At 39.7% G+C, this 27988-nt stretch overlaps 3 protein-coding genes across 4 annotated transcripts; 2 read left to right on the forward strand and 1 right to left on the reverse strand.

Annotated features, from left to right (window-relative positions):
- The first annotated feature begins 100 nt into the window (after positions 1-100).
- Positions 101-19587, forward strand: LOC119732249 (BMP-2-inducible protein kinase-like). The gene is given in 17 exon segments (XM_038205695.1): positions 101-398; positions 4956-5074; positions 9806-9911; positions 10034-10176; positions 10729-10850; positions 11437-11518; positions 12037-12169; positions 12607-12710; positions 13024-13121; positions 13318-13490; positions 13607-14026; positions 14166-14455; positions 14545-14968; positions 15124-15189; positions 15284-16330; positions 16333-16518; positions 17047-19587. Coding segments are annotated over 17 exon segments (4104 nt in total). The 5' UTR covers positions 101-292; the 3' UTR covers positions 17532-19587.
- LOC119732251 (geranylgeranyl pyrophosphate synthase-like) lies at positions 19540-24803 on the reverse strand. 2 transcript variants are annotated; one of them, XM_038205698.1, is made up of 10 exons: positions 24684-24803; positions 23705-23907; positions 23375-23443; positions 23118-23203; positions 22789-22952; positions 22534-22635; positions 22306-22366; positions 21891-22137; positions 21695-21744; positions 19540-21453 (listed from the first exon to the last, which is right to left on the reverse strand). In XM_038205698.1, exons 2-10 carry the CDS (start codon positions 23885-23887, stop codon positions 21360-21362), a joined length of 1056 nt encoding a protein of 351 aa, XP_038061626.1. In that variant the 5' UTR covers positions 23888-23907; positions 24684-24803; the 3' UTR covers positions 19540-21359. The 2 variants fall into 2 exon arrangements, with proteins under 2 accessions (XP_038061626.1, XP_038061627.1); XM_038205699.1 differs by having other exon boundaries at positions 23705-23903; positions 24684-24792.
- On the forward strand, positions 24767-27978 carry LOC119732252 (F-box/LRR-repeat protein 15-like). Its single transcript, XM_038205700.1, has 4 exons — positions 24767-24853; positions 25271-25446; positions 25884-26546; positions 27121-27978. The coding sequence occupies exons 2-4, from the start codon at positions 25388-25390 to the stop codon at positions 27338-27340; spliced, it is 942 nt and encodes a 313-aa protein (XP_038061628.1). The 5' UTR covers positions 24767-24853; positions 25271-25387; the 3' UTR covers positions 27341-27978.
- The last annotated feature ends 10 nt before the right edge of the window (positions 27979-27988 follow it).

The raw sequence follows: 27988 nt of genomic DNA on the forward strand, positions 1-27988 counted from the left end.
GTGGATGACTCATCTTTGATTAACTGGTGTCCTGTATGACGAACACGATGGCATTCAAAAACACGCAATAAACGATTCGGGGAACCACGGAATTTCACAAATGACAAAATTGCATGTTGTGATGTGGAAGTACAGAAGAGTGCAGTGAGAAATTCTACGTATTGCACTCATGTTTTACCTCCACGTTTTGCGAAATGTAGCCTGAGTTTTAAAAGTTTCCACACACCACAGTAGGGATACGTGGATTCGTTTCGTTTTTGGATAAAATTTGAGGTTTTCAAGTGAAGCGGCGATGAAGAAGAGCAAGAAATTTACGAGCGGTGCGGCGAGCTCTGTCGTGGGCCGTGTCTTGAGCGTGGGGAGATTTCAAGTGTCGGTGGAGGATGTTATTGCAGAGGGTGAGCGTACTGCGTAGACTCCCAATGTTTGGTGGAAAGAGTTCCATACCCGGACATGCATCACTTGACACCCTGTGCACACACCCTATAACTGGTTTGAAAAAAATCTGGGAAAAAAATTTGCAAGTTTTGTCACTTATTGTCAGTCATTGCAAAAATGATGAACAGATAAATACATGAATCTGGGACTGAAAAACATTTCCAATTTTGTAAGGAAATAGGCCTTGACTCTCCATAGACTTTGTACACAACCGCTGAAGTGGCGTCAATTTTCAACATTTTTTTCCAAATTCGGTGGGTTTTTTTTTTCAGTAGGACTAAATCATAAATGCTACAAAATTTTCCCTGCAAAATTTGACGGACAGAATGTTGGATCCCAACAGCCAACGCCACTTCAGCGATTGTGTACAAAGTCTAAGGAGAGTCCTGAGGATTTTTTTTTAAAGTATAAATTTCCTAACAAAATTGGAAATGTTTCTCAGCCCCAGATTCATGTCTTATCAATTTTTTTGCAATGACTGACCCTTATTGAGATGATATGTACTGGTATATGAAGAAAAAAAGTGGCATGAGGATGCAGCATTCTTTTCAATTTGACTTTTTAGGACATGCTAATTGTTATCGATAAGTAATAATATGGAGCCTGATTGGTACAGCGATATAGGTCACTGCAGGAAAATAAGTGATGTCCATGTATGAAATTCTTTCCTGTTTGGTTGCTTTTTAAAAAGTTTAGTCATTAATTGGAGTGTTTCAATGTGCCTATTTATTGTATGTTTATTAATTGTTTGTTCTTATCACATTGCATCGGGAATACAAAGTAGTTTTCCTATATATTTTTTGTGCGAAGTGCCGTAACGACAACCAGTGCTGTTTTGCAGATGCTACTTGTACTCTTTTCTTGAATAAAAAGTAATTAATAAATAAATAAATAAATAGGCCTACTCTAAATTAAAGGTAAAAAGTTAGTTTTACCTTGTTCAAATTTTGTTTGGTCATATGTGCCCCAGCGAATTTATCCATGTTAGTGTACAGCTGTATAGCAGTACAGTGTATTTACCATTTATAGCCCTAATTCTATGGCCACGCATTGGAGTAAACTCTGCTAAGGGCACTAAAAGTTGGTAAAATATGGCATTTTTTTTCATGGAAAGATTGCGGCCTAATACTCGGCATGGGGGTTCTTTTAAATACCCAAGCATCCCACTGTTTCACCAAAATTAGGACTTTCTAATGGGGCCTCTTGGTGAAATGTGTCTCTTTAATTTGCCACTCTTAATTTGCAGTCAACTTTTGTTACATTCCTTACACTTTGGTTGGCAAATAAAAGAAAAAAACCCCAAAAAACATTAAAACCCTAACAGCCTAAGGGTTCCTCAGGACAACCCAGCTAAATCCAACAGAGTCTAACACTTATTTCCTGCTCAATCCAACAGAATCCAACTGTGCCTATTTGTTTAGTTGTCTGCTGGATCCAACAGAGTCCAACTTGGCGTTATTACATAATGTGTATTATTAGTACCCAACAGAATCTGACTCTGAATATGTACATGTACATTTTTACAAGGGGTTACTTTACTGCTCAATCCAACAGGCTCCAACTGGTTTGATAGTTGGATCTTGTTGGATTCAGCAGGGTTAGGGTTAAATTAATGAAACTAATTTAGATCTAAGAATTGTTTAAAAAATTTGTTTGAAGATATTGAGTACATATTCATGACTCCTTGACTTTGTACACAATCAAAAAAAAAGTGGTGCCACTGCCAGGATACTAAAATATTACATGTAGTTAATTATTATAACACATTATTCAGCATCATTCATAATTGCAATCCCACTAGTTGTACCCCAGGGAGTGTGTTATTACCTGGTATCCCCAGGGTTTTGTCACACAGTAAGGAGCAATGCACACTGCCATTCCACGGCCATTCCCAGGTCTGCCAGATGTGCTGCTAAATGTCGCCCCTGTAAATCACATGGCCGTGTAAACAAAGTCTGGGATTTCCAATATTGTACCTTGGGGAAATAAGAAAATGGATAGGCCTCCACCATACATCACACATGATGCACTTGCACTGTTTTACAGTATAAATGTGCACTGTGTGTTTAGTAATTTACACATAAGTTTACATAGTGCTGTGCATTATTTGAACTTGGATTTGATCAAATATTCGAACACTGACGTTGAGGTACATGTCATTTTTTTAAAATAAAATTGTATATTTATGTATCGATATATTATATTAAAGGTAGCTGACTGGTCGATATTTAACAAATTTTAATGATTTGAATTAGGGCTAATTCCATGCAGAATATCCCAAATCGTGCATGCCTTAAAAGTTGGCTGTTCGCAAAAATCTGGCATTTGAAAAAAGAATAAAAGTACTCAATTTATAAATGAAATTATATGAAGGATATTTTTTATCATCTTCACAAGACCAATCGCTTACATGATGTATTTTTTGAATATTCCGTTTTATGAAATGGTATTCTGATTTTTGGTGGATGGTTAATTATTCCAATATTTGGTATTAGGCACTGCCGTAATTTTACATGCACAGAACATACATGTACATATTTCCTGTCCAGTCTTATGACAATATGAGAACATTTGTCAATTTCAATCGAGTGTGCAGCCAGCATGTTCGTGCATACATTCATGTATGCAGTCTGAAGTGTGGACCAAACCCAGAGTAGGTATTGGCAATTTCCAGGGCAAAGTCTAAATTGTGAACAAAGAAGAGGCCATTAGGGTCTATACACTGCGCAAAGCAATCACCGCAACAACTTCCTTTGTTACAAACAAAGCAGTTATTCAGTAGTGTTGCTGGCCAATAAAAATGTAGGGACAGGCGTATGCATTGTGTACTGCATAAGGAACAAATGTAACAAAAATATTAAATTATAGTAAGGTCATACTCATTGTACATGTACTCAAAAATTGTTCCGATATACATGTACACGTACCAACAAAATTGATGCACAAATAACGTGTGTGCATTGTTAATTTATGCATTATGTATGCATGTTAAAAAAATATATCAGGAGCATGTGTAAAAATGTTTCAGACAAGTTCAGATGGTTTAGAATACAGGGTGGGTCTGAACTGGAAAATCCCGGATCACACTGGATTCTGAGGACTCTTGACAAAAGTTGCGCAATTTACAGCTACATGGGACATTGAACGTATATTTACTTTGTCCGTTTGACGTCAATGTTACATGGTGTACTGTACTTGTTTATTTTTCGGTCGGCTACAATGTCATTGCTCTTGGCTTTATGACAGCGTCATTAAAAATACATGGCTTGGGATATCTACCCACACATGTTCCAAAGAAACCTGTAAAATTGTTCAGCCGTACATGTAAGGAAGCATACTCGGCTACATGAATCCTTATAGAGTGCAGTATGGATTCTAGTGAAGCTGTTATTGAAAAAAAAATTGGTTGAATCGTGGTTTTAATATTTAGTACAAATTTGAAAAAATATTGTTGGGTATGCATTCAAAATTATTCTTGCTCTGTACAAATGAAACATGGGTGTGCAAATTAAACAGAATGGAGTGTTTAAATTCAATTCAACTGTATATACTGAACATGAAAAACTCTGAAGGACAGTGAATCATTCTATTGCCATGCACATTTAAAGTTGATCATTCAATGTAAAAAGTTCTCCCTTAATGGACAATACTTTTTTGGGGGGAAAAGAAAATTGAGAAACTGTAAATATTTTCTTTACCGTTTATATTACTGTTGTCAGTGTTTCCCCTGCCCATTCAAACGTGAGGCGGCCCACCTCGCTACTTTCAGTGACCACCTCGCTCAATTTTTGCCAATATCACCACCTCGCTGTGAAGATTTACAATAAAGGAAATATCAATTGAAAAAAAGATCATTTTGTGTAATATATGAGCGTTTTCCTTTACCTCCATGTATCAAGAACTCACAGTTTCGATGTGTTTTTGGAATCATCGCGCATTTCTGTGAGTGCTGCATTCTTTTCAGTTTGCAGACTGCATAAATTTCGTTTCAATCATCTTGTTACCACCTCGCCCACTTCATTAGCCAGGGGAAACACTGACTGTTGTACACTAATAATATCAGAATCTTAATTAGCAGACAGTAACTTTATCGTGCTGTTTTATGGTTCATAGTTGTCGTTGTCTTGTACACAGCATGACAGTACTGTTCGTCATGTACACGTACATAATTGGCTGCAGCACATCTGTATTGTTCATCATCGCACCTCACTGAAGGTGTTTTAAAAAAGTTTGTTCACCCCATGGGTGGCAATCATGTATCATATGCATATTAGTTTTTATTCCACTCCAGAAAATTAGTATTCAGTCAAGTGGAAAATTGCTCAATGATGCATTGCTTATTAAATCCAGAAGCCTTGAAGGGGCCCTTGAGAACGATTGTAGAAATTTAGTTCTGCATGTGCATTCATGACGTATACTTTTTTTTTCTTGAGATTGTTGTTAATCTGAATTCATAAAATCATTGACATGATTGGATTTAATGTTTGTTTTGTGTTGTTACTGATTGTTTTTTCCAGGAGGTTTTGCTCTGGTGTTCCTGGCTAAAGCACGGTCTGGCAGGCACTTTGCCCTCAAGAGAATGTTTGTCAACAATGAACAGGACCTGGCAGTCTGCAAACGAGAGATTAAAATCATGGTAAGAAACAAAGGGATTAATCAAGGTACCTTAATTAATGACAGGCTGCGTTTTTTTACAAAATTTGGTCGTTCTATGGAGTTTCAAATTGATGACATGCATCTACATACATGTAAGACACAGTGGGGTGCTGCGGAGCACGAATACACAAGTAAGGAAAATATAAATAAAAGTAGTGCTCACCAGTACATGTAGTTCTTGGCCACATAATATACATGTACATTCTTCCATTTTCATTTGAAGCCTTAAAACTCATATCTTAGATTTTTATAGGATTACAAGTTAACCAGCAAGATTGCAAAACTGATACAGTGTACACACACAAACTTCGGTACTACGTGTCAAAACAAATATGTCCTACTTTTGATCCTAAATAATTTTGTTGTTTCACTATGGAATGAAACCAAAATTTCAGATAATGTAAACAAGGCATGACAAATTTAATGGAGCGTGTTTCATCAGCTTTGTGCTGGAGGGTGAGATTTAAATGCCATGCGAAAAAAATACTCATTTTCAGAATCTGCCTCTTTTGACTTGGCATCCTCCAATGTTGATACAGTGCTGGAGACAGTGGTGGAAGATGCGTGCTGCAGCCGAAAGCTTCTGAAGGAATGCAGGATCACCCCTGATGTCATTGCACACCTCTTTGATTGTTTGGCGCAACACACGATCGAGGAGGTGTGCAATGACATCAGGGGTGATCCTGCTTTCCTTCGGAAGCTTTCTGCCACAGCATGCACCTTCCACCACAATCTCCAGCGCTGTATCAACATTCTGAAAGTGAGTATTTTTATGGCGTTTAAATCTCACCCTCTTGCACAAAGCTGATGAAAGTCGCTCCATAAAATTTGTTATGCCTTGTTTACATGACCTGAAATATAAAGCAGTACTATAATTTTCCATCGGATTTCATACATAGGGGGCCTATTCCATTATTCTAGTTTGGATGCAGACTTTTTTGAGGTACACACCCACTATTGTTACCATTGTAATGCGCGGTCAACCTCCATAAAAAAAACGTACAATGTACATGAAGTGTGCACTTGAAAGTCCTACACACAGAAAATCAGGGGCTCTTTTCAAGGTCTTTTGAGTGTAAATTTTACATGCCATTGGCAACGTGTGCATATACTGCGTGTGCACATGTACCGGTATATACTGCGTTCAGTACACTGTTGTGTACACATATTGAAGCACAAGGTTTGGTGTGTGCAATATCCTTCTTGGGAATTTCCCTAGATAGTACCAAACTGATGTTTTGTCACAGGTGCCGCAAAATTACTTTTTCTTATGTGAAAAAGAAATGTATTTGTGACTGGTTGAACAAAATTGAGTTGTTTGTCAGAATTTTTGTTTTTACACTGAAGTAAACTTCAAATAGTGACGACTGTGAAAAAAATATGTGTCAAAAGTAAATTGTGTATAATAATGCCCATGCACTATACGTTCTATTTTTGGGCTTATCTCCAAATACTTCCCAAGCTTTGTGTAAAGTTCAGTGCTTCAAAATAAGAAGATGTGGGAATTGGGGACTTAAAGGGAATATACAACATTTGCAAACATCGAAAAATAAAATTACCAAGTTTTTACGAAATACCTTAATAGGATGTTGGTAAATGACAGTCTAAAGCATCCTGTAAAATTATGGCACCTGGTATACTGTCATTTTCAAGAAAAGTGGTATTTTTGTATCAATTTCCAACGCTGATCGGCCGATCAGCGTTGGAAACAACTGGCTTTTTTTCAAATACTGGCCCAAATTGACCATTGCACTTGTTTGCAATCGATTACAAATCTATGAACGGGTACGAGCCAGCTAGACTGGTTCCCTGACCTTACAATTCCCCAATGTATGTAAACTGCTCTGTTTCTTCTTATATGGAGTCAGGGAACCAGACTACAGGAAAATGATCGTTTTTCTTGGTTTTTATAGCATTTTCGAACCCAAAACCTCCAAAAAGTCAGTGTAACTATATTTGCTTTATATTTCCAACCCCCCAATTCCATCCATTTCTGAAAATTACAGCAAAAGCAAATGATGTATATTCCCTTTAATCAAAGAATCTTGTTTTTCCTTTTCATCCTTCAGTGGATCAATTTTTTACAATTCTGGAGACGTATTTATTCAGAGAGCTGGCTGATTTTTTTTTGGGCCCAAGCTGTTTACACAGAGTCCAGGATTCCCCACAGATTCTGTTATGAGAAAGATCAATCTGTGATGGCGGGTCTGTCCAAAAAGATCAATGTATCCCATAAGACCCGGCTGCTCTTTGTCTAAGTGGCGCGCTAATGCACTACATGTGAAGCCAGGGACCTTTGCATCCGAATATATTGGTTTGGTTTGGTTGGGGCGGCTGTTGTACTTCTACTTGAGTGAATTCTTGTATTACTTTAGCTTTGTAACTTACATGTACCGTACATGTACATGCCTTGCAAGATTAGCCTCACATTCATTATGATGCAATGTGTGGCGAATCTGCAAAAGAAAATTATGCCAAAAGTGGGTTTGAATTAAACAGGGTTTTGGCACTGATTGTTACCAAACTGCACATGTGTAAGTATGTAGACATTCTAAAATAAACCTTTAATTTAGTCTCTTTCAGCTTTAAACTGGAAGTTGACTCAACTTTGTGACTCTATATATATTGAACATGATGGAACTTAAACCATAGAACAAAACTAGAACAAAACTGGGTTCAAAGAACAAAACTGAGTTCAAAACTGTAGTCCTCTTCTGTTGTTTTACTTTCAGCTCTTCTGTGGCTTTCACGACAAAAGATATTTTACACATGTTTTTAAACAAGGAAAACATTCCCCATCGCCCCATCAAAACTTAAAACTAGATTGTTGACTACCGGTACGTGTTCTACTTTCATATGAAGAATATATTTAAAGTAGAGACTAACAGCGGTTACACAGACTGAAAATGCTTGGCATTACCACAGTGGTTTAACAGGATGTGCCTCCCGGCGCCGCGGGATAATTTTGGTTTCGGAATACATGCCTGAACAAAAATCAATTAGTATCAAATTGGGAAGAAGATACCGGCATACGATTACGTGGGATAAGTGTATTTCCTGTTTTGTCGCTTGCGGATATTTCACACAAGACTGTTGTCATGAAGACCATTTTTAAATTTATCAAGTTTACAAGAATTTTTTTTTGGTGAAGTACATGTACTTAAAATGCTAGGCAAAATTGCTGGCATGAGACCGAAAATTTCCGGCTTCTTTGCTACAAAACCTCAGGCGTGAATGTTAACATTGATAATGTGAATAAAAGATCTGTAGACTCACATGTTCGTGTTTGTGCATATTGTAAATGTTCTAGCATGCATGTACTGCACATCAGTCAATTTATGAAGACGAATGTACGTGCAGGATTAATGTGAGGGATAATCTACCCTCCAGGCCAGACATTCACACTACATTTAACCTGGCTTTGTTTAAAGGTGCATTCTCCTTCATCCTGGACCAGAATTTGGCCTGTTTTTTTAACTGTATTTTTTTTTCACAAACAAAACTCACATTCCGGTATTAGTAGGCCAGCCTCGGTAATGGGTAGTCTGAGTATCACCCGAGTATAACGTCTGATATATCAAAGCATGCAGAATTATGCGAGCTCGTGCCTCAGCCAATTGGAGTCGACTTTACTAAATCGTGACGTCATTTAATTCCCAAATCAGGACTAAATGATTGATTGGTCAATACGAATGCAGTGTTTTGTAATATAACAACAGCCGGGCACGTAACATAATACAGAGCGCGTGACCACAGCCTGTGTTGCTGTGTCTAGGTTTTTTTCATCCATGTCTATGACACGACGGGTGAATGACCGAAGACCCGATATAGAAAGTGCCCTCTGTTTGGTGAAAATCTAGAAGTCAGATGTGGTTATCTTGCATAATTAATCAGCGAATCTGCTCAAAAAAATGTAGACCATGGCTGTGCCATTGTCTATTACATAGACTAGGAAATGGGTAGGCTAATGCCCAAAGTGGGTAGGGTTGGCAAGAATGGCCCTGTTATTGAAAATTCTGTCTGTACCATTATTTTATGCAAACATTGCAAAATACATGCTAATGAACAGACTTATTCACGTCAAGAACCTTTTTAAGTAAATATTTGTTGAGCTTGATTCTCACTTGACCAGTTGCTAGCTTCATGTACCTTAAAGGGAAAATACAACATTTGCAAACATCAAAAAATAAAACTACCAAATCATTTTGAAATACCTTGCTGGACTGTTAGTGAATGACAGTGTAAAGCATCCTGTAAAATCATGGCACCTGGTATACTGTCATTTTCAAGAAAAGTGGTATTTTTGTATCAATTTCCAACGCTGATCGGCCGATCAGCGTTGGAAAAAACTGGCTTTTTTCAAATACTGGCCCCAATTGACCATCGCACTTGTTTGCAATCGATTACAAACCTATAAACGGGTACGAGCCAGCTAGACTGGTTACCTGACCTTACAATTCCCCAATGTATGTAAACTGCTCTGTTTCTTCTTATATGGAGTCAGGGAACCAGACTACAGGAAAATGATCGTTTTTCTTGGTTTTTATAGCATTTTCGAACCCAAAACCTCAAAAAAGTCAGTGTAACTATATTTGCTATATATTTCCAACCCCCCAATTCCATCCATTTCTGAAAATTACAGCAAAAGCAAATGATGTATATTCCCTTTAAGTGGTCATTGATTTAAAGTTTTTGAAAATATTTCTTACAGGCAAGTTTGACAGGTCACAAGAACATTGTTCCGTACATAGACTCAAGCATCATCAAGGGCAGTGCAGACGTCTATGAGGTCCTTATACTAATGGAGTACTGCCGAGGTAAGTTATCAAAATATTGATTGTGACCACTTCCCTTTGAACATCTTGAATATCTGTAAAATCTATCCGAATTCTCCATGCAAATGTACGCCATACATGGACATATTTTTTACAATCTTCAGATGGCCATGTGGTGCAGCAGATGAATGAGAGACTGAGCACCGGCTTCACTGAACATGAGGTTATGAGGATATTCTGTGATACGTGTGAGGCCGTGTCTAGACTGCACCATTGCCAGACCCCCATCATCCATCGGGACCTCAAGGTAGGATAAGGCCACCAAAAAAAAGTCTCCGGTTTCTGGTATGGAGCTTGCCCAAAAAGTGGTGCGGCGACGCGGCTTTTTTTTTTTTTTTTTTTTTTAGCTGATTTTTTTGCTTCAAAGGTCGGCTGATGACTGCAAATGGTGCCCGACTAAACTTAGTGCAAATATATGGGAGTCCAGAGAGGCCACATAAACCTTATTCTCGACCATAACCCCATCTAAAAACACGTTAAAATTGTGCAGCAGCAGGATACCAGTCAAACCAGTGAGTTTGGCGGTTTTGCGACATCATCTTTCATTGAAAAAAACCTTTTTCATTTTGCCGACGCCCATGGCTACCGCGACGCGCACGCATACCAGAAACCGGAGACTTTTTTGGGGGGCCTAAACGAACGAAATAAGTATTCATACTCAACGCCAACTTCACATAAATAAACATAAGAGTTGAGTATCAGTTGAGTTGAAATTGTGAAAACCCATTCACAGAGCCTATTTCAGATTTAAACAAAGCCAATTTGTAGAATTTAATGGAATATTTTATCGTTTGTTCAGGTTGAGAACATCCTTCTACATCCAAACGGCAGCTACATGCTGTGTGACTTTGGCAGTGCAACAGGCAAAGTCTTGGACCCCAAGCAACATGGTGTACAGCCAATCAAAGATGAACTGGAGAGGTAAAATAATCTGACTGGTCACTTTACACTCTAACCTTTCAGCCACCGTACTAGCTCTGTTTGTACCTTCTAAATGGTTTAGAGATTTAACGATGCTACTTAAACTCATGCATAGGTCAATGAAGATGGTCTCTGTTTATAATGCAAATGCAGATAAAATAGGATCAACTTGAGATATTTGTCAGATTTTTGCTTTTTTTCTCTTTAGTACTTTTCTTCTTTTGTTGGTATTTTTCTTAATTACTTTCTCCATTTTTTATTTATTTCTTATTTACCCTGGGAAAACCTCTCAGTGGTACACTGTTTTCCAGAGGTGCCCAGCAATTATACAGAATTCATTTAAAACTACAATTACAGAAAACACTAAAAATAGTAAATAGTAAAATATGGGTACATAAAAACACTTAAAATATACATGTATAAAAAATAATCATGGACCATTCAGTAAAAACAAACAAAACACAGATACACACACCCAAAGAATCGCACTGAAAAAAAAAACCAAGAGCACCCATGCACTGCTTAAAACTCTGCGTGAATAATATTAATTATTATTGATCAATGTTTTGGTTCATTTTTTTTGCAGGTATACCACCCTGTCCTACCGCTCCCCAGAGATGATTGATCTTTATTCAGAGATACCGATAACGACAAAGTCCGATATATGGGTAGGTCCTCAACCATTCATCAACAAGTGCTAATTAATTATGCAGTAATCAGTAACACTGCTTGAGAAGGAGGTGGCATATCTGGCTGACTGGTAACAACAAATATTCATAGAGCGAAGGTTTAATATACAAATAAATGACATTTAATACTCCTGCCCTCTGAACAGTCACAAACAGTCAAAAATCAATCCTCTTCCCCTGCCATGCCTTTTACACAGGCTTGTTGCCAACAGTCAGATCATATTTAAAGCAAGCACTATGACTAGTCAAATCTAGTCAACAGACAAACGCACATAAGTGGTAAGCACAGCTGGCGTATCAATCACCTACAGTCAAAGCAAAGTTGTAGCAAGTCACATAAACAATCACAACCAGTCAAACCTGCTTTATGTAGGCTAGGAGCTCTTAACTGTTGAAAACAATCACTTGCTTGATTTTAAATGAAATGACACCTTGGCACAGAATGTATGTTTGCATAGGAGTGTTCTTGCCTTACTATATCCTCTTTATCATGATAGGCCATGGGTTGTATGCTGTACAAACTGTGCTATTTCACCTTGCCATTTGGCGAGAGCAGCTTAGCCATACAAAGCGCCAACTTCACCATTCCTGACAACTCACGCTACTCTAAGGAGATGCATTCTCTTATATGTAAGTTCAAAACAGTAACCACTAAGGAATTATTGTAGAATTCATCCTGAATCCTTCACTCTTATGAAGACAATAATTGTGATGCGATCAAGCAAAATGATTCGTTTGTCGACCCTGGTCAATTTTTTTTGATCGCATGATCAAGCTTGATCGCATCATAATTGGTCTTTTCTTTGTACTTCAACTTTTAAGGCTCATCAAGTCCCATGTAAAATAATAGTGGGCCTGGCTCTACCTTCCTCAATCCTACAAAATCCTCCACTTTGCAGGAACCCAATGGCATACACTTTGCACCAACCAGGTTTCAAGGGGCATCAAGTCCCACGTTAAGTGAGAGTAGCTTGGCTGTACTTTCTTAAATCCTGTAACATTTGGTGATATTACACTAAATTAACCCAAACATACACTAAGGCCTTTCTTTGTTATTGCTTTTGAAGGTTTCATGTTGGAGGTGGATCCTGACAAGAGACCAGACATCTACCAGGTTTCCTACATTGCATTCAGGATGATGGGAACGGAGACACCTGTCCAAAATCTCCATGTAAGAAATAGTTATACTTCCAAGACAACTTCATTATCGTGTTTTGAGCTGTTTTTTTTTTCTGTTTTGTTTTCAAGTTTTTATTTCAAGTAGGCTAGATTATTTTCACACACAAAAAACCGGCAGGTTTAAATGAGATCGACAAACAACAGTTGTCATCTGGTGTAAATCTTGATTTGGCTTGTTTTTAAAACAAGTGACATCCAATTCTAACGTCTTACATTTTGGCCACTATGCAGTTATTCACTGTAGATCATTGATAATCCTTCCTACTGGCTATTGAGCATGACTGTTTTTTTCCCCTATCATCCAGAAATCACCGGTGCCCGACATGAGTAAGTTGCCTACACCATTAACAGAGACGGAGTACCGGCAGCAGCAAGACACTCGAGCCAAGCTGAACACTAATAGGTAAGGTCTTGTTCACACGTTTTAATAAAACCTTGTTGTCATGGCTCCCTGCTATACTTTGCAATTTGTGTGGCTATTGATAACCAGTGATGCAACTATCGTCCTTGAATGTGTTTGTAATGGTTGTTCAAACTTTGGTGAAGTTAACCTTATTCTTGATCAAGCATGTTCCATATTTGTACTTGTTTTTTTTTAGGATATCAGCCACACCTATGGAAATCAGTACCTCGGTAACGCCACGGCAACGACCCAAGCCAGGTCAGGCCAGCGCTGTCCCACCCACCAGTGTATTGCAGCTGCCAATCCCTGCTGCTAGGGGCCGTGGCAAGCCTGGAGTCTCCGCCCCTAACCAGGGGGCACCCGGTAACCGTAAGTTGGATAAGTTATTCATAATACAGAGTTGTAGTGGAGCCAGTTGCAAGTCTACTGAAGGTGTGGAATTACGATCATTTTTTTTACAAAATAAAAATGGTTTTGTTGTCCAGGATTGAGCCCTCAACAGATGCAGCAGAGTTCCCAGGACCCGCAGCAGTTACAACAGCAGCAACAAGCTGCAGCAACCCAGCCCACTCAGGTGCACAGACACACCCCAACCCAACAGCAACAACTGCAACAACAGAAGTTACAACAGCAGCAGTTGCAACAACAACAGATGCAGCAGAAGCAGTTGCAACAACAACAACAACAACAGCAGTTACAACAACAGCAACAGCTACAACAGCAGCAGCAGCAGTTACAACAACAACAATTGCAGCAACAACAGTTACAACAACAGCAGCAGTTGCAGCAACAACAGCAATCAGAATCACTGATATCTGAGTACACACCGCAGCAGTTAGTGCAGCAGGCATACTCGCTGCAGCAACAACAACGGCAGATGAACGCGACGCCGCAATATCCTACTGGTAAGGAACTAAAGCACAAGCAAAAAGTAGTGCTGAGCAAAGTTATGTGTCAGGCATAGCGAGCGAGGCAAAGCCTTGTCGATGTATAAATAAGAAATACAGTTGCACATTTCAGAATTGTTGTATTGTTTACGTACAGGTGTACAGCAGCAGTTTGCGGGACCACAACGCCATGCATTTGTCCCAGTGAATGCCAGCTACCAACAACAATTCAGGCCACCTCAGTCTGGCTACGTGCAGCAGTACCCACCGGCTGCAGCGCAGCAGTTCACAAGACAACTGAGCCAGCAGGAAATGCAGATGCAGCAGCAGCAACAGCAGCAAATACAACAACAGTTACAACAGCAGCAGTTGCAGCAACAACAGCAGCAACAGTATCAGCAGCAACAGCAGCAGTTGAAGATGCAACAGCAACAACAAATGCAGCAGGTAGGGATTGTCTCCTGTGATTTCTTGATGAAGGACTTTCTTTAAAGGATTACATTAAATACCATTTATCTGTTTTTCCTTTGTTTCAGCAACAATTACAGCAGCAGAGGCTGCAACAGGAACAACACCAAAAACAGCTGCAGCAGCAGCAACAGCAAATGCAACAACAGCAGTTGCAGCAACAACAGATGCAACAGCAGCAGCAGATGCAACAGCAATATGCCCAACAGCAAGCACAACAGCAAGCGCATCAGCAGCAGAAACAGCTGGCCGAGCAGCAACAGCAACAGCAGTTTTACCAGTTACAGCAGCAGCAGCAGCAGCAACAGCAGCAGCAGTTGTTTGTTCCCGCTGGCAGCGATCGTTCTGCCTCGCCAGGCAATGCCAGGCCTCGGAGTTTCCCAGGTCAGGCTCCGCAGTGTAACCCCTTCAAGGACCATGGGGACTTTGCTACGCTGTCTCCGGACCAAGTTGTCGACAGCGAATTTGACATGCTCAGGAAAGTGGCCCCTGGTGAGTCAAATCAACAGGTTTTATTTCTAATTTGTTTATTTTATTCCGTCTTGAAAGAACAAAACCCATTAAAGAAAAGTTATGGAAACTGAAGGGTTGGAGTAGAGCAAGTTGCCAATGTTCTTCAAAACTGTTTTTCTTTGTTCTTTGAACAGGTGAAGAACCACAGCGGTCATCTGCTACGGATAAATTTGGGGCTCTCCCCTTCTCATCCTCAGAAGGTGAGACAACTTCCCTTTCTTTCCGCTCAAAATACAAATAGTAGACTCACATTTAAAAATTATTTAAAATATGGTATTTGACATACTTTGGCAGGTAAACAAAGACCCAGTAGTGCAATTGAGCTTGACAGCCTTTCCAAGCAGGGAACCAGCCAATCCTCTGCCCAGCAACAACCAGATCATGTCATCGACGAATTTGGTGCCCGGCCATTTCTCAGCCCTCCTGTCAACAGCCCCACGGAGATGGTGGTAGGTCAGAGTCTTAGTATAGCGCCCTCGGGGGACGCCGTCAGACCCCCCTCCGGCACTAAAGAGGAGGGGGGTCTGAAAAAGAAGGTGCCAGATTTGGTTCTTCTGGGGGATTTCGGTGACGAGAACCCACCTGCTGAGAATCTGGACAAAGAACCCCAAGCGACGCTAGACTTCAGCAACCCCCAGCGGCAGCTTGATGAGTTCGGTGCTGTGCCGTTCTCGCCGCGACGGAAGGTTAGTGAGTCCAGCAGTGAGCGTGAAGACAGGGCTACGGACAGCCTTCGCGACTACAGCTATGAGGACTTTGACACACAGTCGCTGGAAACCCACAAGGACGAAGAACACATACATCGAGGACTGCTGGACAAGGGAGACACATCAGAGGAGGACAGCGAAGATGATTCTGATCAACATGAGCACGAGGACACGACTGCCCTCACCTCACCTGTTCGTGAAGAAGATCTCTCTGATGCGGAGCTGGCTGGGCTTAACCTGCGGGATCCTAACCCCCCAGTTGGGAAGCTAATCGACATGGGTGAAGATGATGACCCATTCGGCCAAGCCCCTTTTAGGACTGCTACCCAATCAATCCCCCAACCACAAATCTCCAAACCCAGAGGTGAGGCCCTGAGTTCTTGTACCCTGACCCCTCCGGTCTCCCCTCCTTCTCACAACATCAAGCCAGACCCCTTTGGTGAAGCTCCTTTTGACCCTCGAAGCGTCCAGCGACAAGGCAGCCGCACATCTTCGACTTCAGAGAGCTCTGATGTCTTCTCCAAGGCTCCTTTCCCCTCCAAAAAGCGGCCCGACACCCATCAATCTGCGACCGGAGCCCACAAACCCAAGTCACAGCGTTCCAATACAGACCTGTCAGCCACAGGCAACCCAACACCCCGATCTCCCCTACTGAGATGGAACACTTAGGGAAGGGGGCTGTCAAGTCCCAGGGTGGGCCCCAGCAAGGTAGTGCTGATCTCTTTGGCGCTGTTCCCTTTGAGGCTGTTGCTTCGAAACTTACTGTCACCGAGGGTCAATCGTCAACCGTGCAGTCCCATCATAAACACACACATGATGCTGGTAAGTAGCTATTTTGTGCTCTCTTTCATATGAAATTGTTTGCCACCTTAAACGAAACCTTCTTTCTCAAAGAATGAAGAAAGAATGGAAAGTTTGCGGTAACACCATATGGATAGTATTCTTTTTGAGTTGTGTAGTTCTGAGAAAATTCAGTTGTTTAAACTCTACGTTTCAAACAATGAGCTCTGTTCGTCATCAGGAGACTTATTTCTCCAGTTGTTAAATGTTAGCATTTATATTCTTGTTCCTGCTGGCTTCTACAAGAGCTGTCGTCAAGTTAGTCAAATCAGAAGTTGGGTAACAATGAGATGAAAAATAATGACATTTCATTGTAGTAGTGTGTCGCTTTACTTGAGACTGGATGACTTCTTGAGTGTCTTGTGTTGATTCTAAAAAACGTAAAAATAAAAAAAAAAAGGTTTATCCCTGCTGTTTTGAGCCTTGAATTGTTTTGAATTGAGACCGGAAGACTTGTGCGGAAATTTGGAATTTCACTTGGTTGACAACTATCTTTTATTCCCACTACAGCTTTTCACAAGCGTCCACATGTAGTCAGCACAGCAGGCGGTATCCGCCGGGCAGGCCGTACAGCATCTGGTGGCAGGCGTCGCCGTAGTGGCAGCAACAGCTCCAGATCCTCTCGCCGCAGTAGCTCAAGTTCTGCCTCCAACTCGCTGAAGTCCAGCCCCGGCAGCCTGCCGCGTCAGATCGGCTCACAGGAAAGCCTGGATGCCTTCGGTTCCAAACCCTTCGCTGCCGAAGACCCAACCGCAAACCCCGCCCTGAACAAAAAAGTCCAGTTGTCTGATGATGATTTCGCGCCACGGCCTGCCTTGGATGAGTTGGGGAAACCCCCATCTGGAGGTGGGGCAGGGGCGGATGTCGAGGATACTGACCCGTTTGGAGCTGTACCCTTCCAACCGCCTAGAGTTGTCGGTGATATTAAAAGGCAAGGTGCACAGAAACGGATCCTGCCAAAAGCACCGCAGACTTTCCAACAGACCAGCCTGTGATGAGCTCTGTGGTTCAGGTCAGAGGTGAAAGGTCAACGAATGTCAGATTAACAGCCCCCCAGAAATGAATATTATTGTTGAGTATTTGAAGTGCTTGTAAGTGTATGCTTTTTAAGTTAATTTAATGGCAGGATTTTGAATGTACGTAAGAAATTAAGCAATCTATTATGTAATGTACCCACAATTGCCAAATTGGTGGTACATTTGGAGAATGTTGAATTAAGAATAAACCTGAAATGATTTATTCATTCAGATCGCAACTAATTTGCATAGTATTATGAACGAGGCCATGCTTTAGACTGAATCAAGTAGTGCAACTACCAAGTTCTCAGGGTATAAACAGAAATAAAGTCCGCAAATTGTTGAAGATTATTTAATATTTAAAATAAATGGTAAACAAATTGAAGTACAAACAAGCTACAAAATATTCTACTGAATTTTTGGTATATTTATTTCTGTGTGTACCCAGATTAGCAAAGCAGAACCATTTCTTGGTCAGAAATACGGTCTTTTGACAATCACAACTGTGAAAAAAACCTAGGTTTTTTTTTAAATTGTGGGTGTATTCTTTGCATATGATGTCATCGTGATGTCATTTGCTGTGGAGTACGTCATATAGCCTACTTCGACCAAGTAAGAGATAGTAACATTAATTTGTTTGTCAATTCTCATTCAGTTCTGTTGCGTGCTAACTTATTGTGGTATTTTACTCGGAGCCAATGGGCTCCATGCGTGAACTAGAGAGGGCTCTTTTAGACCAATAAAGGATCCCAGTAGACCTGACACGCCGTGTGCGCGTACTGGTTCGCGCACGTATAGCGCGAAGTACACGCGACTTATTTTATTCTGAATATGCACAAAGCAGCAGCATCTCCGCGTGAGCAGCAGGTGTCAGCAGGTGTCGTCAGCAGGTGTCGAATGTCTCTCCCAGTGGTCTCCCCAAACTCTCCCCTTCAAACCGTTGAGGGGGTACATGTGCAGGGAGCCCATAGTATGGGCCAATTTCTCGGACCTAATGAGCGCAGAATATCAGAAACTTGATGGGCACCTTATTTTTTCGGTTGAGAATCCCCATGAAATTGAGCCAATTCATGAGTTGAAACTTTGTAATTCAGGTGAAATGTAGTGAAAGTGGGTCACTGTTTTAGGGATTGTTCATTGTTAGTCTTTTGCTTTACCAGCTTGCCAGTATTTAAATAAGAATGAGTGTTTAATATGCATTAATTACATGATGGGAGTTGACCATGATTGGAGCTCCTTATGATTGTGATTATGCATAATTCATCAGCGTATTTAAATTTGATTTTAATAGTTATCGTGCTGCTACATGTATGTTTATTAGTGCGTAGTTCAGAAGAGTTACGAGTTCCGTTCCGTTGGGAAATTGTTAGCATTCGTTTATCTATTTTCATTTGATTGATTTACTTAGGCTTTTGTTTTCTGAAATGATGGCTGTATGACAATGGAAATATGATAAATAGAATAATAAAGCATTTATATTCTCAAGACAAACATTCTTATGTTCCTGACAAGAATGGAAAATATGAAAACTTCCTCATCTAACTATAATTTTCATTTTTTTTTTTTCATTTTTAGTAGAAAGCTAGGGTTACCCGGAATTCGTCCTTGTACAGAACTCGGTTAAGATGTGTGCATACAGGCAGAGTTGTATGTGTGTTGCAATTGTTTGTTATTATCGCACCACAAGCCTTTCACTGTGTATACCTGCACCTAACTAGCAACAAAAATAAAGTTTTTATATCAAAGAGAAAAGGAGGATATTTTGAAAGTGGTCACAGACAGTCACAAATTGTGGCACTCGTTCATTTAGTCATGTACTTACAAATGAACGATGGTTAATCGTGAATTAATTTATTCCGTTTTCGTACAAGTAATGATTGATTTTTAATGTTCACTTAAATGTTACGAGTACACATTAAAATTAGCTTCGGTTTATTATTATACGTAAAAAAGGTTTGAATTTAGAAAATTATTTAGATATTTCAAACTTTTATTAATCAGAATGAACTTTAATAGTGGCTTTTGGGGTCGGATTGAATAGGTAACGATACCGATGTTTTTTTAATAAGATAAACTGTTGCCACGGTGTAATACAATCCCTGGATGTACATATGAATGAAACGCATAAGTTTTATTTGAATTTCGCAGAGCAGTTGTAACCAGTTTGGTTCAGTATATGGCGGTGTATTTATCAACTTTGGAAAGCAAAACACTAATTGGATACAAACTGTGGTCCTCAAAACAAGACTTGTCATGTATTATCTCCTTTAGAACCAAAAAGTTGCAACCCAAAAAGCAGTCTTGTTCAGTTCCAGTAAAATGGGTTCATGTTTAATTTGCTTCTCGCTCACGGAATGTAGTCAGTAAATAGTCATTTCTAAACTTAACCGCAAAAAATCACTTGTGAATACGTATCACTATAAACACCATAAACACCCTGCTACAGTAAGCCCATAACTGTTACTGACGTATAGCTCACATTGACCTATTGCATTCAGCAGACATCTTTGAGGTGTTTTTGTTAATTTAATGCATTAACAATGAATGCACAAGAGGGCTACTCATGTGATCCCTGTAAAACAAAATGGCATGCACCTCCAACATGGCTGCTGTGCAAAGCATCTATACATTTCAAGCCTTATTAAAATCAATATTTTTTTCATTCCTTGCACTTTAAGAAAACTCCTTTAAATATCAGTACATGTTCTTTCACTGCCGCCAATTTTGGCCATCAATTTTTTTACATGGCCACTAACTTCAGCTGTTCTATAACTTTTTCTTTTTTTCTCTCGCTCTAAAAAAAATGTAGCATTGATTAGTGAACACGTTCATTAAGGAATCTATTAACTGTAATTGAACTTAAAAAAAAATTGTAATATTATACAAAAAGTATTTTATGATGTGATGAATAAAGGTATTTACAACTGCAATTTTTTTGCCCTGAAGTTAAATACAGTTGCATAGCATCATTTTGTTTCGTTGTCAAAAAGTTTTGTATGGTTTTTTTTTTATGTGTTTTGTTCTTTGTTTTTCAGAATTTTTTTTTTCATACTTGCCCCCTTCTAAAAAAACATGCTGGAATGGTAAAAGTAACACTTTTTTTTTTCAATAAAAACCAATTTTTATATGAATTATTTCATACTTGTAAATGTTAACTTTTCAGAACATTTTAGAGTTGAGTTCTCAAACAATCAGGCGCAAAATGTAAGATTACAGTAAAAATGTGCAAATCCAAATTAGGAACAGAATGACAAAGTACAATGCGCTGATAATATTTGGAATCTTAAAATACAATTGTCTGAACTTGGAAATTTAATTAATACGGATTACGATTTGCCATCCCTTTAACCACATTTGCCTTTGAGAAAAGTACACTTAAAGCAAAATAAATATATACAGATGTATGGTACTGTTATATTGCACTTTAATCTTACACAGCCTTTTGAAATGTGCAAGAAATGACAAACGTACATCTGAAAGCAAAGTCTATTTTAAATCCATTTGTTACAGCAAAAGGAAACTTTAAAGACAAAAATCCCAAAATAAAACAACTTGGAATATTGATACCTTTTATTAATATACATGTTCAAAAATCCAAACCATAATTATTCATTAATGAATGCCGGAAGCAACTGATTATTCCTCATGTTAAATGAATTTTTTATGTAAAAAAAATTTATGTGATCACAAACTGTCTAGGCAAGATAACAAAATCAGCTAAATTCACATGGGACCTTTGTGATTTTGCTGCCGTGTGAAAGGGCCCATATGTGCTAGTACCTATGGAACTATCTCAGACCTCCCTCGTCATTGGCTGGGTTCCTTGTAGAGTTTACCAAGTTCTTCTACCATTGCTTGCAAGTACGGATTGGCGCCTAGTTTGGACATCTCACGTAGAACTCTGCAGGAAAACAAACAACAAATTATGGCCATGGGAAAGTGGCTTTACCACAGGATCAAAATGTCTGCGCTCACAAATTCCGTAGGGATGGTGTAGATCAATTTTTTTTGAGGTATTTGTCTCGCACAGCAACAGTTAAAATGATAACTAACAACTCTGGCACAAATTTCTTTTATTGATTTCAACCCCTGCTATTTATCACTGAGCATTATGAAATGGCAATTTCACCCGAAACACTTACATTTCTTCTAATTCCACCAGAACACTCTTTGTGTAGTCAAACGAACCAATCTGTGGAAGTAAAAACAAAAGAAATAGCTCAGTAGGCCACGGGTATCCCTCGGGTATCCCTCGGGTATCCCTCAAGTTGCAGGTTCCAATCCTGTTCTCATTTCCCTGCTCAATCTAATTCATTTGATGGTGCATGTTAGACGTACCTTTTCTAGATGATCCACACAGTATTTTTTAATCTCTTCATCGGTGGTCCTCTTCCTGAGTATATTCATGACTTGGTTGTCTTCCGGTCGGCTGAGGATGCCGTGGATGATGGGAAAGGAGAATTTGCCTTCTGTCAAGTCTTCGCAGTAGCTCTTGTTTTCTGTGTACTCCTTGGATTGTAAGTTGGCGAGGTCGTCACGAATTTGGAAGTACAGGCCCAGCATGTCACTGAGTGGGGTGAAGTCACTGTAGCAAGGGTGGGGAAAAATGAATCAATTGTTGACTGTTGTGATGTTGGACATGGCTTTTTTGAGGGGGGGGGGGGGCACAACTGACAACACACCACAGTCAACTTTTTTTGTAACGCCAACAAGTCTAAATGATAAACTTGTGACTTGCACTGCAAAATCTTACCTCTTGTTTTCACTAAAGAGTTGCATAAGCCTCACTGCTAAACCAAAAAGGCCTCCAGTTTCTGAGAAAAAATAACAGAAGGCATTATACAATACACTTATCTGAATGTTCATACTCTTTAAGGATTATTTCAAATGAATTACATTTGGTGATGTGATGGTGGTGATGGTTTATTTTTTTGTTCTCTTTTAGTCTCTTTTATTATTATTATGTAAAGCAGAAACTCACTCTTCAGCACCATTTCTTTATATTCATCTTCTGTCGGACAAACAAACGCATCTCTCCACCATATATCCATGCCTTGCCCCTGATGTAAAAGAATGAGTTGCTCTGAAATAAAAAAAAAACCCAGAAATATTCAATATTTTTTCTTTAGAAAATAATGATGAAAAGGAGCGCGGCTGTGATGATGATGATAATGAGTTATGCTGAAAATGATGGATATCTAGAATTCAGATCTGAAAATGAAAACAAAAACTTTACCCATGAATATTTTGGTTGCTTCTGGGTGTCCAAGCTCAATTGTTTTCTGTAGTCCAAGGAAGTAGACATAGTTTGCAGCGTTGATGGTTTGTGCTGTGCCAAATATACTGTGAGCCACTGGAATGCCTCGACGTAGCTTAGAATTATCCTCAATATCGTCAACTCTGAATAGGAATAAGGAAAGTTATCAAAAAGGCTGAGATTTATATTAGCTATAAATACAATTTCCAAAACTAATTTAAAATTCACACAAATTTTCTACAAAAATTGGCTGACAGTTTTTTTAGCCAATGTGACAATTTTGTGACAATTATAATAAAGTAGCTTACAATAAACTTGCATTGTGTAGCATCTGAATGATTTCACTGACTTTCTCCAGTTTCTCGCTGGGAATTTGTAACCAGTGGTTGAAGGCCTGCGAGAAGAACAAACACAAATATGGCAGTCACGATTTAGCTAAATTTCAAATCACAAACACTGTAGGTTGGAGTCATTCAGGCATGCAATGGTCAGATGGGTGGGAAGTAAAGATAAGAGATCAATATCAATCACAGAAATGAAAAACTGATAAAAAACAAAGTCCTACCTTAGTCAATTTGATGCGAATCTTCTTGCCAGGAACTTGCAGGATGTAGGTGTAAGGTTCTAGAAGAATCTAAACAAAAGAGGAGTTTGTTGACAATTATATCGTTGCAACCACAGGGATAATGTTAACTAAGTTGTGAAAAGGTCACACCAAAATAGTGATTGTGGGGATATTTTGAGGAAAGACAGTGACAGTTTAGGAGGCTCCCACAAAGGGCTGGAGAGTCAATAAACAGAGCACTGGTTCAGTGTTTTGGAGGTCAAAATCCGATACCAGTTAATTTTTTTGCTCAACGGAACAGTTACATAGCCATTTGTCTGGGCAACTTACTCTGTCTTGTACTTTTTCTCTCTCTTCCTTTGTCAGCGTCATTGCACCAGTGCCAAACATACTGGTTGGACTGTGCAGACTACATGGATTGGATGATGTTTTGGTAGCGTCATTCAACTGAGGAGGGTTCAGTGTCAGGCTGAAGCTCGGAGTTGGAGCGGTGTTGTGTGGTGCTGATGCCATCTCAACCAATCAAGTTCTGACTTAAGATAGGAAAACGTAAAAATAAAATAAACTTCACAACAGATGTTTAACATGAAAGTAGTCTGAGTAACTTGGATAAAATTTATCGCCATTTTTCACATTTGGACTACCCCATCTAGGGGTAGATTTGGACATGGTCTGGCAATAGTATCGCCAGGCCATGTACCAATGTTAAAAAAAAGGCAATAAGTAGGAAAGTGTACTTCTGCTTATACTACTACTACTACTTAGTAGCAAAGTACTAGGGTCCAAGTTACTCAGACCATGGCATGCTCGGACTAACATGGAAGTGGGCCTAGTGAAAAGTAATCTCTTAACTCTAACATGCTTAATTTACAATGATTAAGAACACGGAGAAAAATAAAGTTAACTAGACCAGAAGCAGACTGAGTATTTGCTACTCAGTACACATTCATGAATGTGTAACTGAAAGATGAAGATTTTTTTTTTAGTTTTGTATTAAACATACCGCTATTAATCATTGTGCCTCATTGTGTTTAATTATTCAGAAAATTAATGTGTGAGTAATGGAGCTATCACGACCGGTGAGGTGCACTATAGCACTAGCACTGCGCCAGTCACGCCAGCAGGCCAGTGACCCACTGCCAGTGGCAGTCAACTTGGAACTAAACAAGAGAACAAAGATGAAGTTTAAAGTCACCACTAAAACTCTCCACGTTGACAAATTGTTGATATCAAAAACAACACAAAAAATGCAAGCGAAATGATTTTTGAACCGAACGAATTACTCCAAACAAAATTCACAATGATTTACCGATCGAGTGAACGATTCCAGCAAGGATGAGTCACCAACCACTTGAACCACATCAACACACCGTAAATTGCAAGTGCGCCCTCCTTTGTTGTTTCCGTGAAAAACACCGGTCCACCGGCCGTAGGCCTATTTATTTTGTTTTGCGCAGTTGCTGATCATGTGGTGAGATGGTGAGACGTATTCTTCACTTTTTCTTGATTTGTTGCTCAAAGTGTATTTCCTTTGTACCGTACGTATTAACGTGATTCTGTATCAAAACACTTTGCGGGAATATTGTGGACACTATTTTGCACATGATCTCGGCCCGCCTGCCCAATTATCATACAAACAACACGAACAAGGGGGGGGGGGGGGGGGGGGGGGGGGGGGGGGGGGGGGGGGGGGGGGAGGGGGGAGGGGGGAGGGGGGGGGCTGAGGATGGGGGGGGGGGAATGGGGGGGCGTCATAGTCAAATTTTGTATGATGTGGTTAATGTTTTGTTTCTAGTTTTCTTGTGACCCCACTCTCTCTCATGTCTCTACAATAGTACAAACTTGAACTTGCATATAGTAGGCCATACAACTTTGTTTGATATTTGCACTTTGCAGTTACTTTGATGTTGAAAAGTGACGCGAAAGTTGAGACGATCATCATCATGTGGTTGATTTGAATTCAGAAAAATAATAAGGCCTTCTACGTCGCTGGACAACATTGAATTCTAAATCATGTCTGGAGAGGTCACTGATGAGGCCACATCCACTGTTGAAACCATCGATGCAGACATGTAAGTTTTGCTTACTGAAACTGAAACATTACTACGTACCAAATTCTAAAAAATATGCTGCAACTAGCGTAACGTATGGCTATATTAAATTGGGAAAGATCAGCCTGTGCACAAACCCTATGAGACTGGTCTAGAAATTTCAATGTGTTTTCTCAGTAAATACTTCAATATTTTCCTTGCTAAATTTGACTTTTTATGACATTTTTTTTATCTGATGGCTGATAGGTCACTGAAGGGAAAAATAAATTAGTGATGGCCAGATATGGGAATCTTTCTTTAAATTGTTGACCACAGTGAAATCTGCTGGCTGCAAAGCTGTGAAATGGCAAACTGGGATCACTAGATTACACAGTTATTGTTAATTACTGACATGTATCAAGTAAACCATAAAAAAGGAAAATTTGTTAGCAATTGAAAGCTTTTGCTTCTTGTTCAAGGTCTTGTAGCATCAACCTGATTGATCTTCCCTGGGAGGATGTCCTCATTTCTCGCATCCTGCCTCATCTCAGCATCATCGACATCTTCCGTCTCCGTTCCATGAGCAAAGACTTCTGTGACCTCATCCAGACATACTTCCAACATCAGAAAGTCTTGGACTGGTCTAGTGTCGCCAGCCGGGCGTCTGTAGATGCCTTCAAGATTGCCACCAGTGATGCCGAGAACCTGCAGAAACTGGTAGTGACTAGCTGTAAGAGTTGGATGACCGATGCCACACTGGTGCCCCTCATCCAGAGGAACCCGCGTCTCCGCAATATCGACCTGTCAAAATGTCCAAACTTATCTATCAATATGATTGCTGGGATGTGCCCAGAACTCAGGACGGTTCTTTTACGAGAGTGCTGCTGGGTTTCGTCATCCATGATTGAGTGCCTGACCATGAAGTGCAAGAATCTGGAACGCATTGACCTGACAGGCTGCTGGGAGCTTACGGACGACACCATCTACATGCTGGCTTCGTTACAGCCCAAGCTACGCTGGCTGTCATTGGCTAGGATATATGGCATCACGCAGGTCTCCGTCGAGCAGTTGGCCATGAACTGTTATCAACTAGAGTATCTGGACTTGGAAGGATGTTGGCGTGTCACTGATGCAGCTATCCAGTCAGTATGAGTTCTTGATATTAGGCATTTTATTGTTTTTAACTAGCACTTTCACAACATTTTAACATGTGTTCACGTCATTCTGGGCCCTGTTTCCTGTAGCTGCTAAGCCAAGAAATTGGCTTAGCAGTTAGACAGAAGGGATTAATTGTCAACTAATTACACGTACATAACAGAAATGCTTTGCTCAAAACCCTAACTCCCTCCCTAGGCCCTTTTTGCTCGGAACCATCCTCAATCCTCCAAAATCCACCAAAATTTTGCACTTATGTTGAAATGAAGGGTACCCATTGCCTCAATCCTTCAAAATCATTGGACAGCCCTGCCTCTCAAAATGCATTCATCCTCAATCCTCCAAGATCATCCTCTTGTTCATACAGACATTCAGCCTCAACCCTCCAAAATGAGCTGGAACTAATTACTATGTGCCCTCAATCCTCCAAAATCCTCCAAAACCTCGACTTCCATTCATCCTCCATCCTCCATCCTCCACAATCATCCAAAAGCCCTCAAAACCCCTGAACTAAAGCTATTTGATGAGGTCACTTTTTGTCCTGTCTTCATTTTCCCACAGTACACTGGCACAAAAATGCCCCAGTCTGAAGACACTGAAGGTTCGTGACTGCAGAAACATCACTGAGCGTAGTCTAACGAGGCTTCGTTGTCAGGGTGTGACTATCGATATCCTAGGAGACAACTTTATGCCACTCCGACGAGTTCCGTTCAACATGCCGCCTGACCCACACATGGTGATGATGAGGCAATATCAGTCGCCTGTCAACTACAGACTCTGAGATACAAATTTGAGATGTTGACTCTTAAGATTTAGCTCCAAGCCAAAAAAGGTCTTGAAAAGTTGACTTCCGACCCATTGCACTGTGAAACTGTGAAGCCTTGTTATTTATTCAATGCAGTGTCTGTTTATTCAAGTGTCTGTTTCCAACTTTTGTCTTTATTTCACTTAATCCTTTTACATTGTAAGGCTGTAAAACTTTAAGTAACACCATGTTTTGAAAAATAAATGCATCTTTGAAAATGTGGATGATTGTAATGTTCTGACATCATGTAGACTAATTTAAGTCTTGACATTGCAAGTAGATGCAATTTCTGAAGTGGCTCATTCTTAAATTTGAGGTGTGCCTACATGTACATTTTTCAAGTTGTTAAACACCCTGTTGGTGAAGGAACATGAATGAGTTTGTGGAACCTTTTTTTTGGTTGTCAGATTTAGTCTACACTTTCAGTTTCAACTTCTATTTAAAAGAAATGCTGAACCAATGTTACTGAATTAGAGGCTTTTAGGTAATAGATTATGTCAGTGACATTCAGATATCATTTATATTAACATTTTAATTATTGTTTTTACATGTATATCATCCTAGTTATTATTGTCATCTTATTAACATTTTGAAATTACTATAATTGAGATGTATTTAATTGTA

The sequence above is a fragment of the Patiria miniata genome, unplaced genomic scaffold (genome assembly GCF_015706575.1).
Source record: "Patiria miniata isolate m_02_andy unplaced genomic scaffold, ASM1570657v1 HiC_scaffold_24, whole genome shotgun sequence".
Taxonomy (NCBI): Eukaryota; Metazoa; Echinodermata; class Asteroidea; order Valvatida; family Asterinidae; genus Patiria; species Patiria miniata.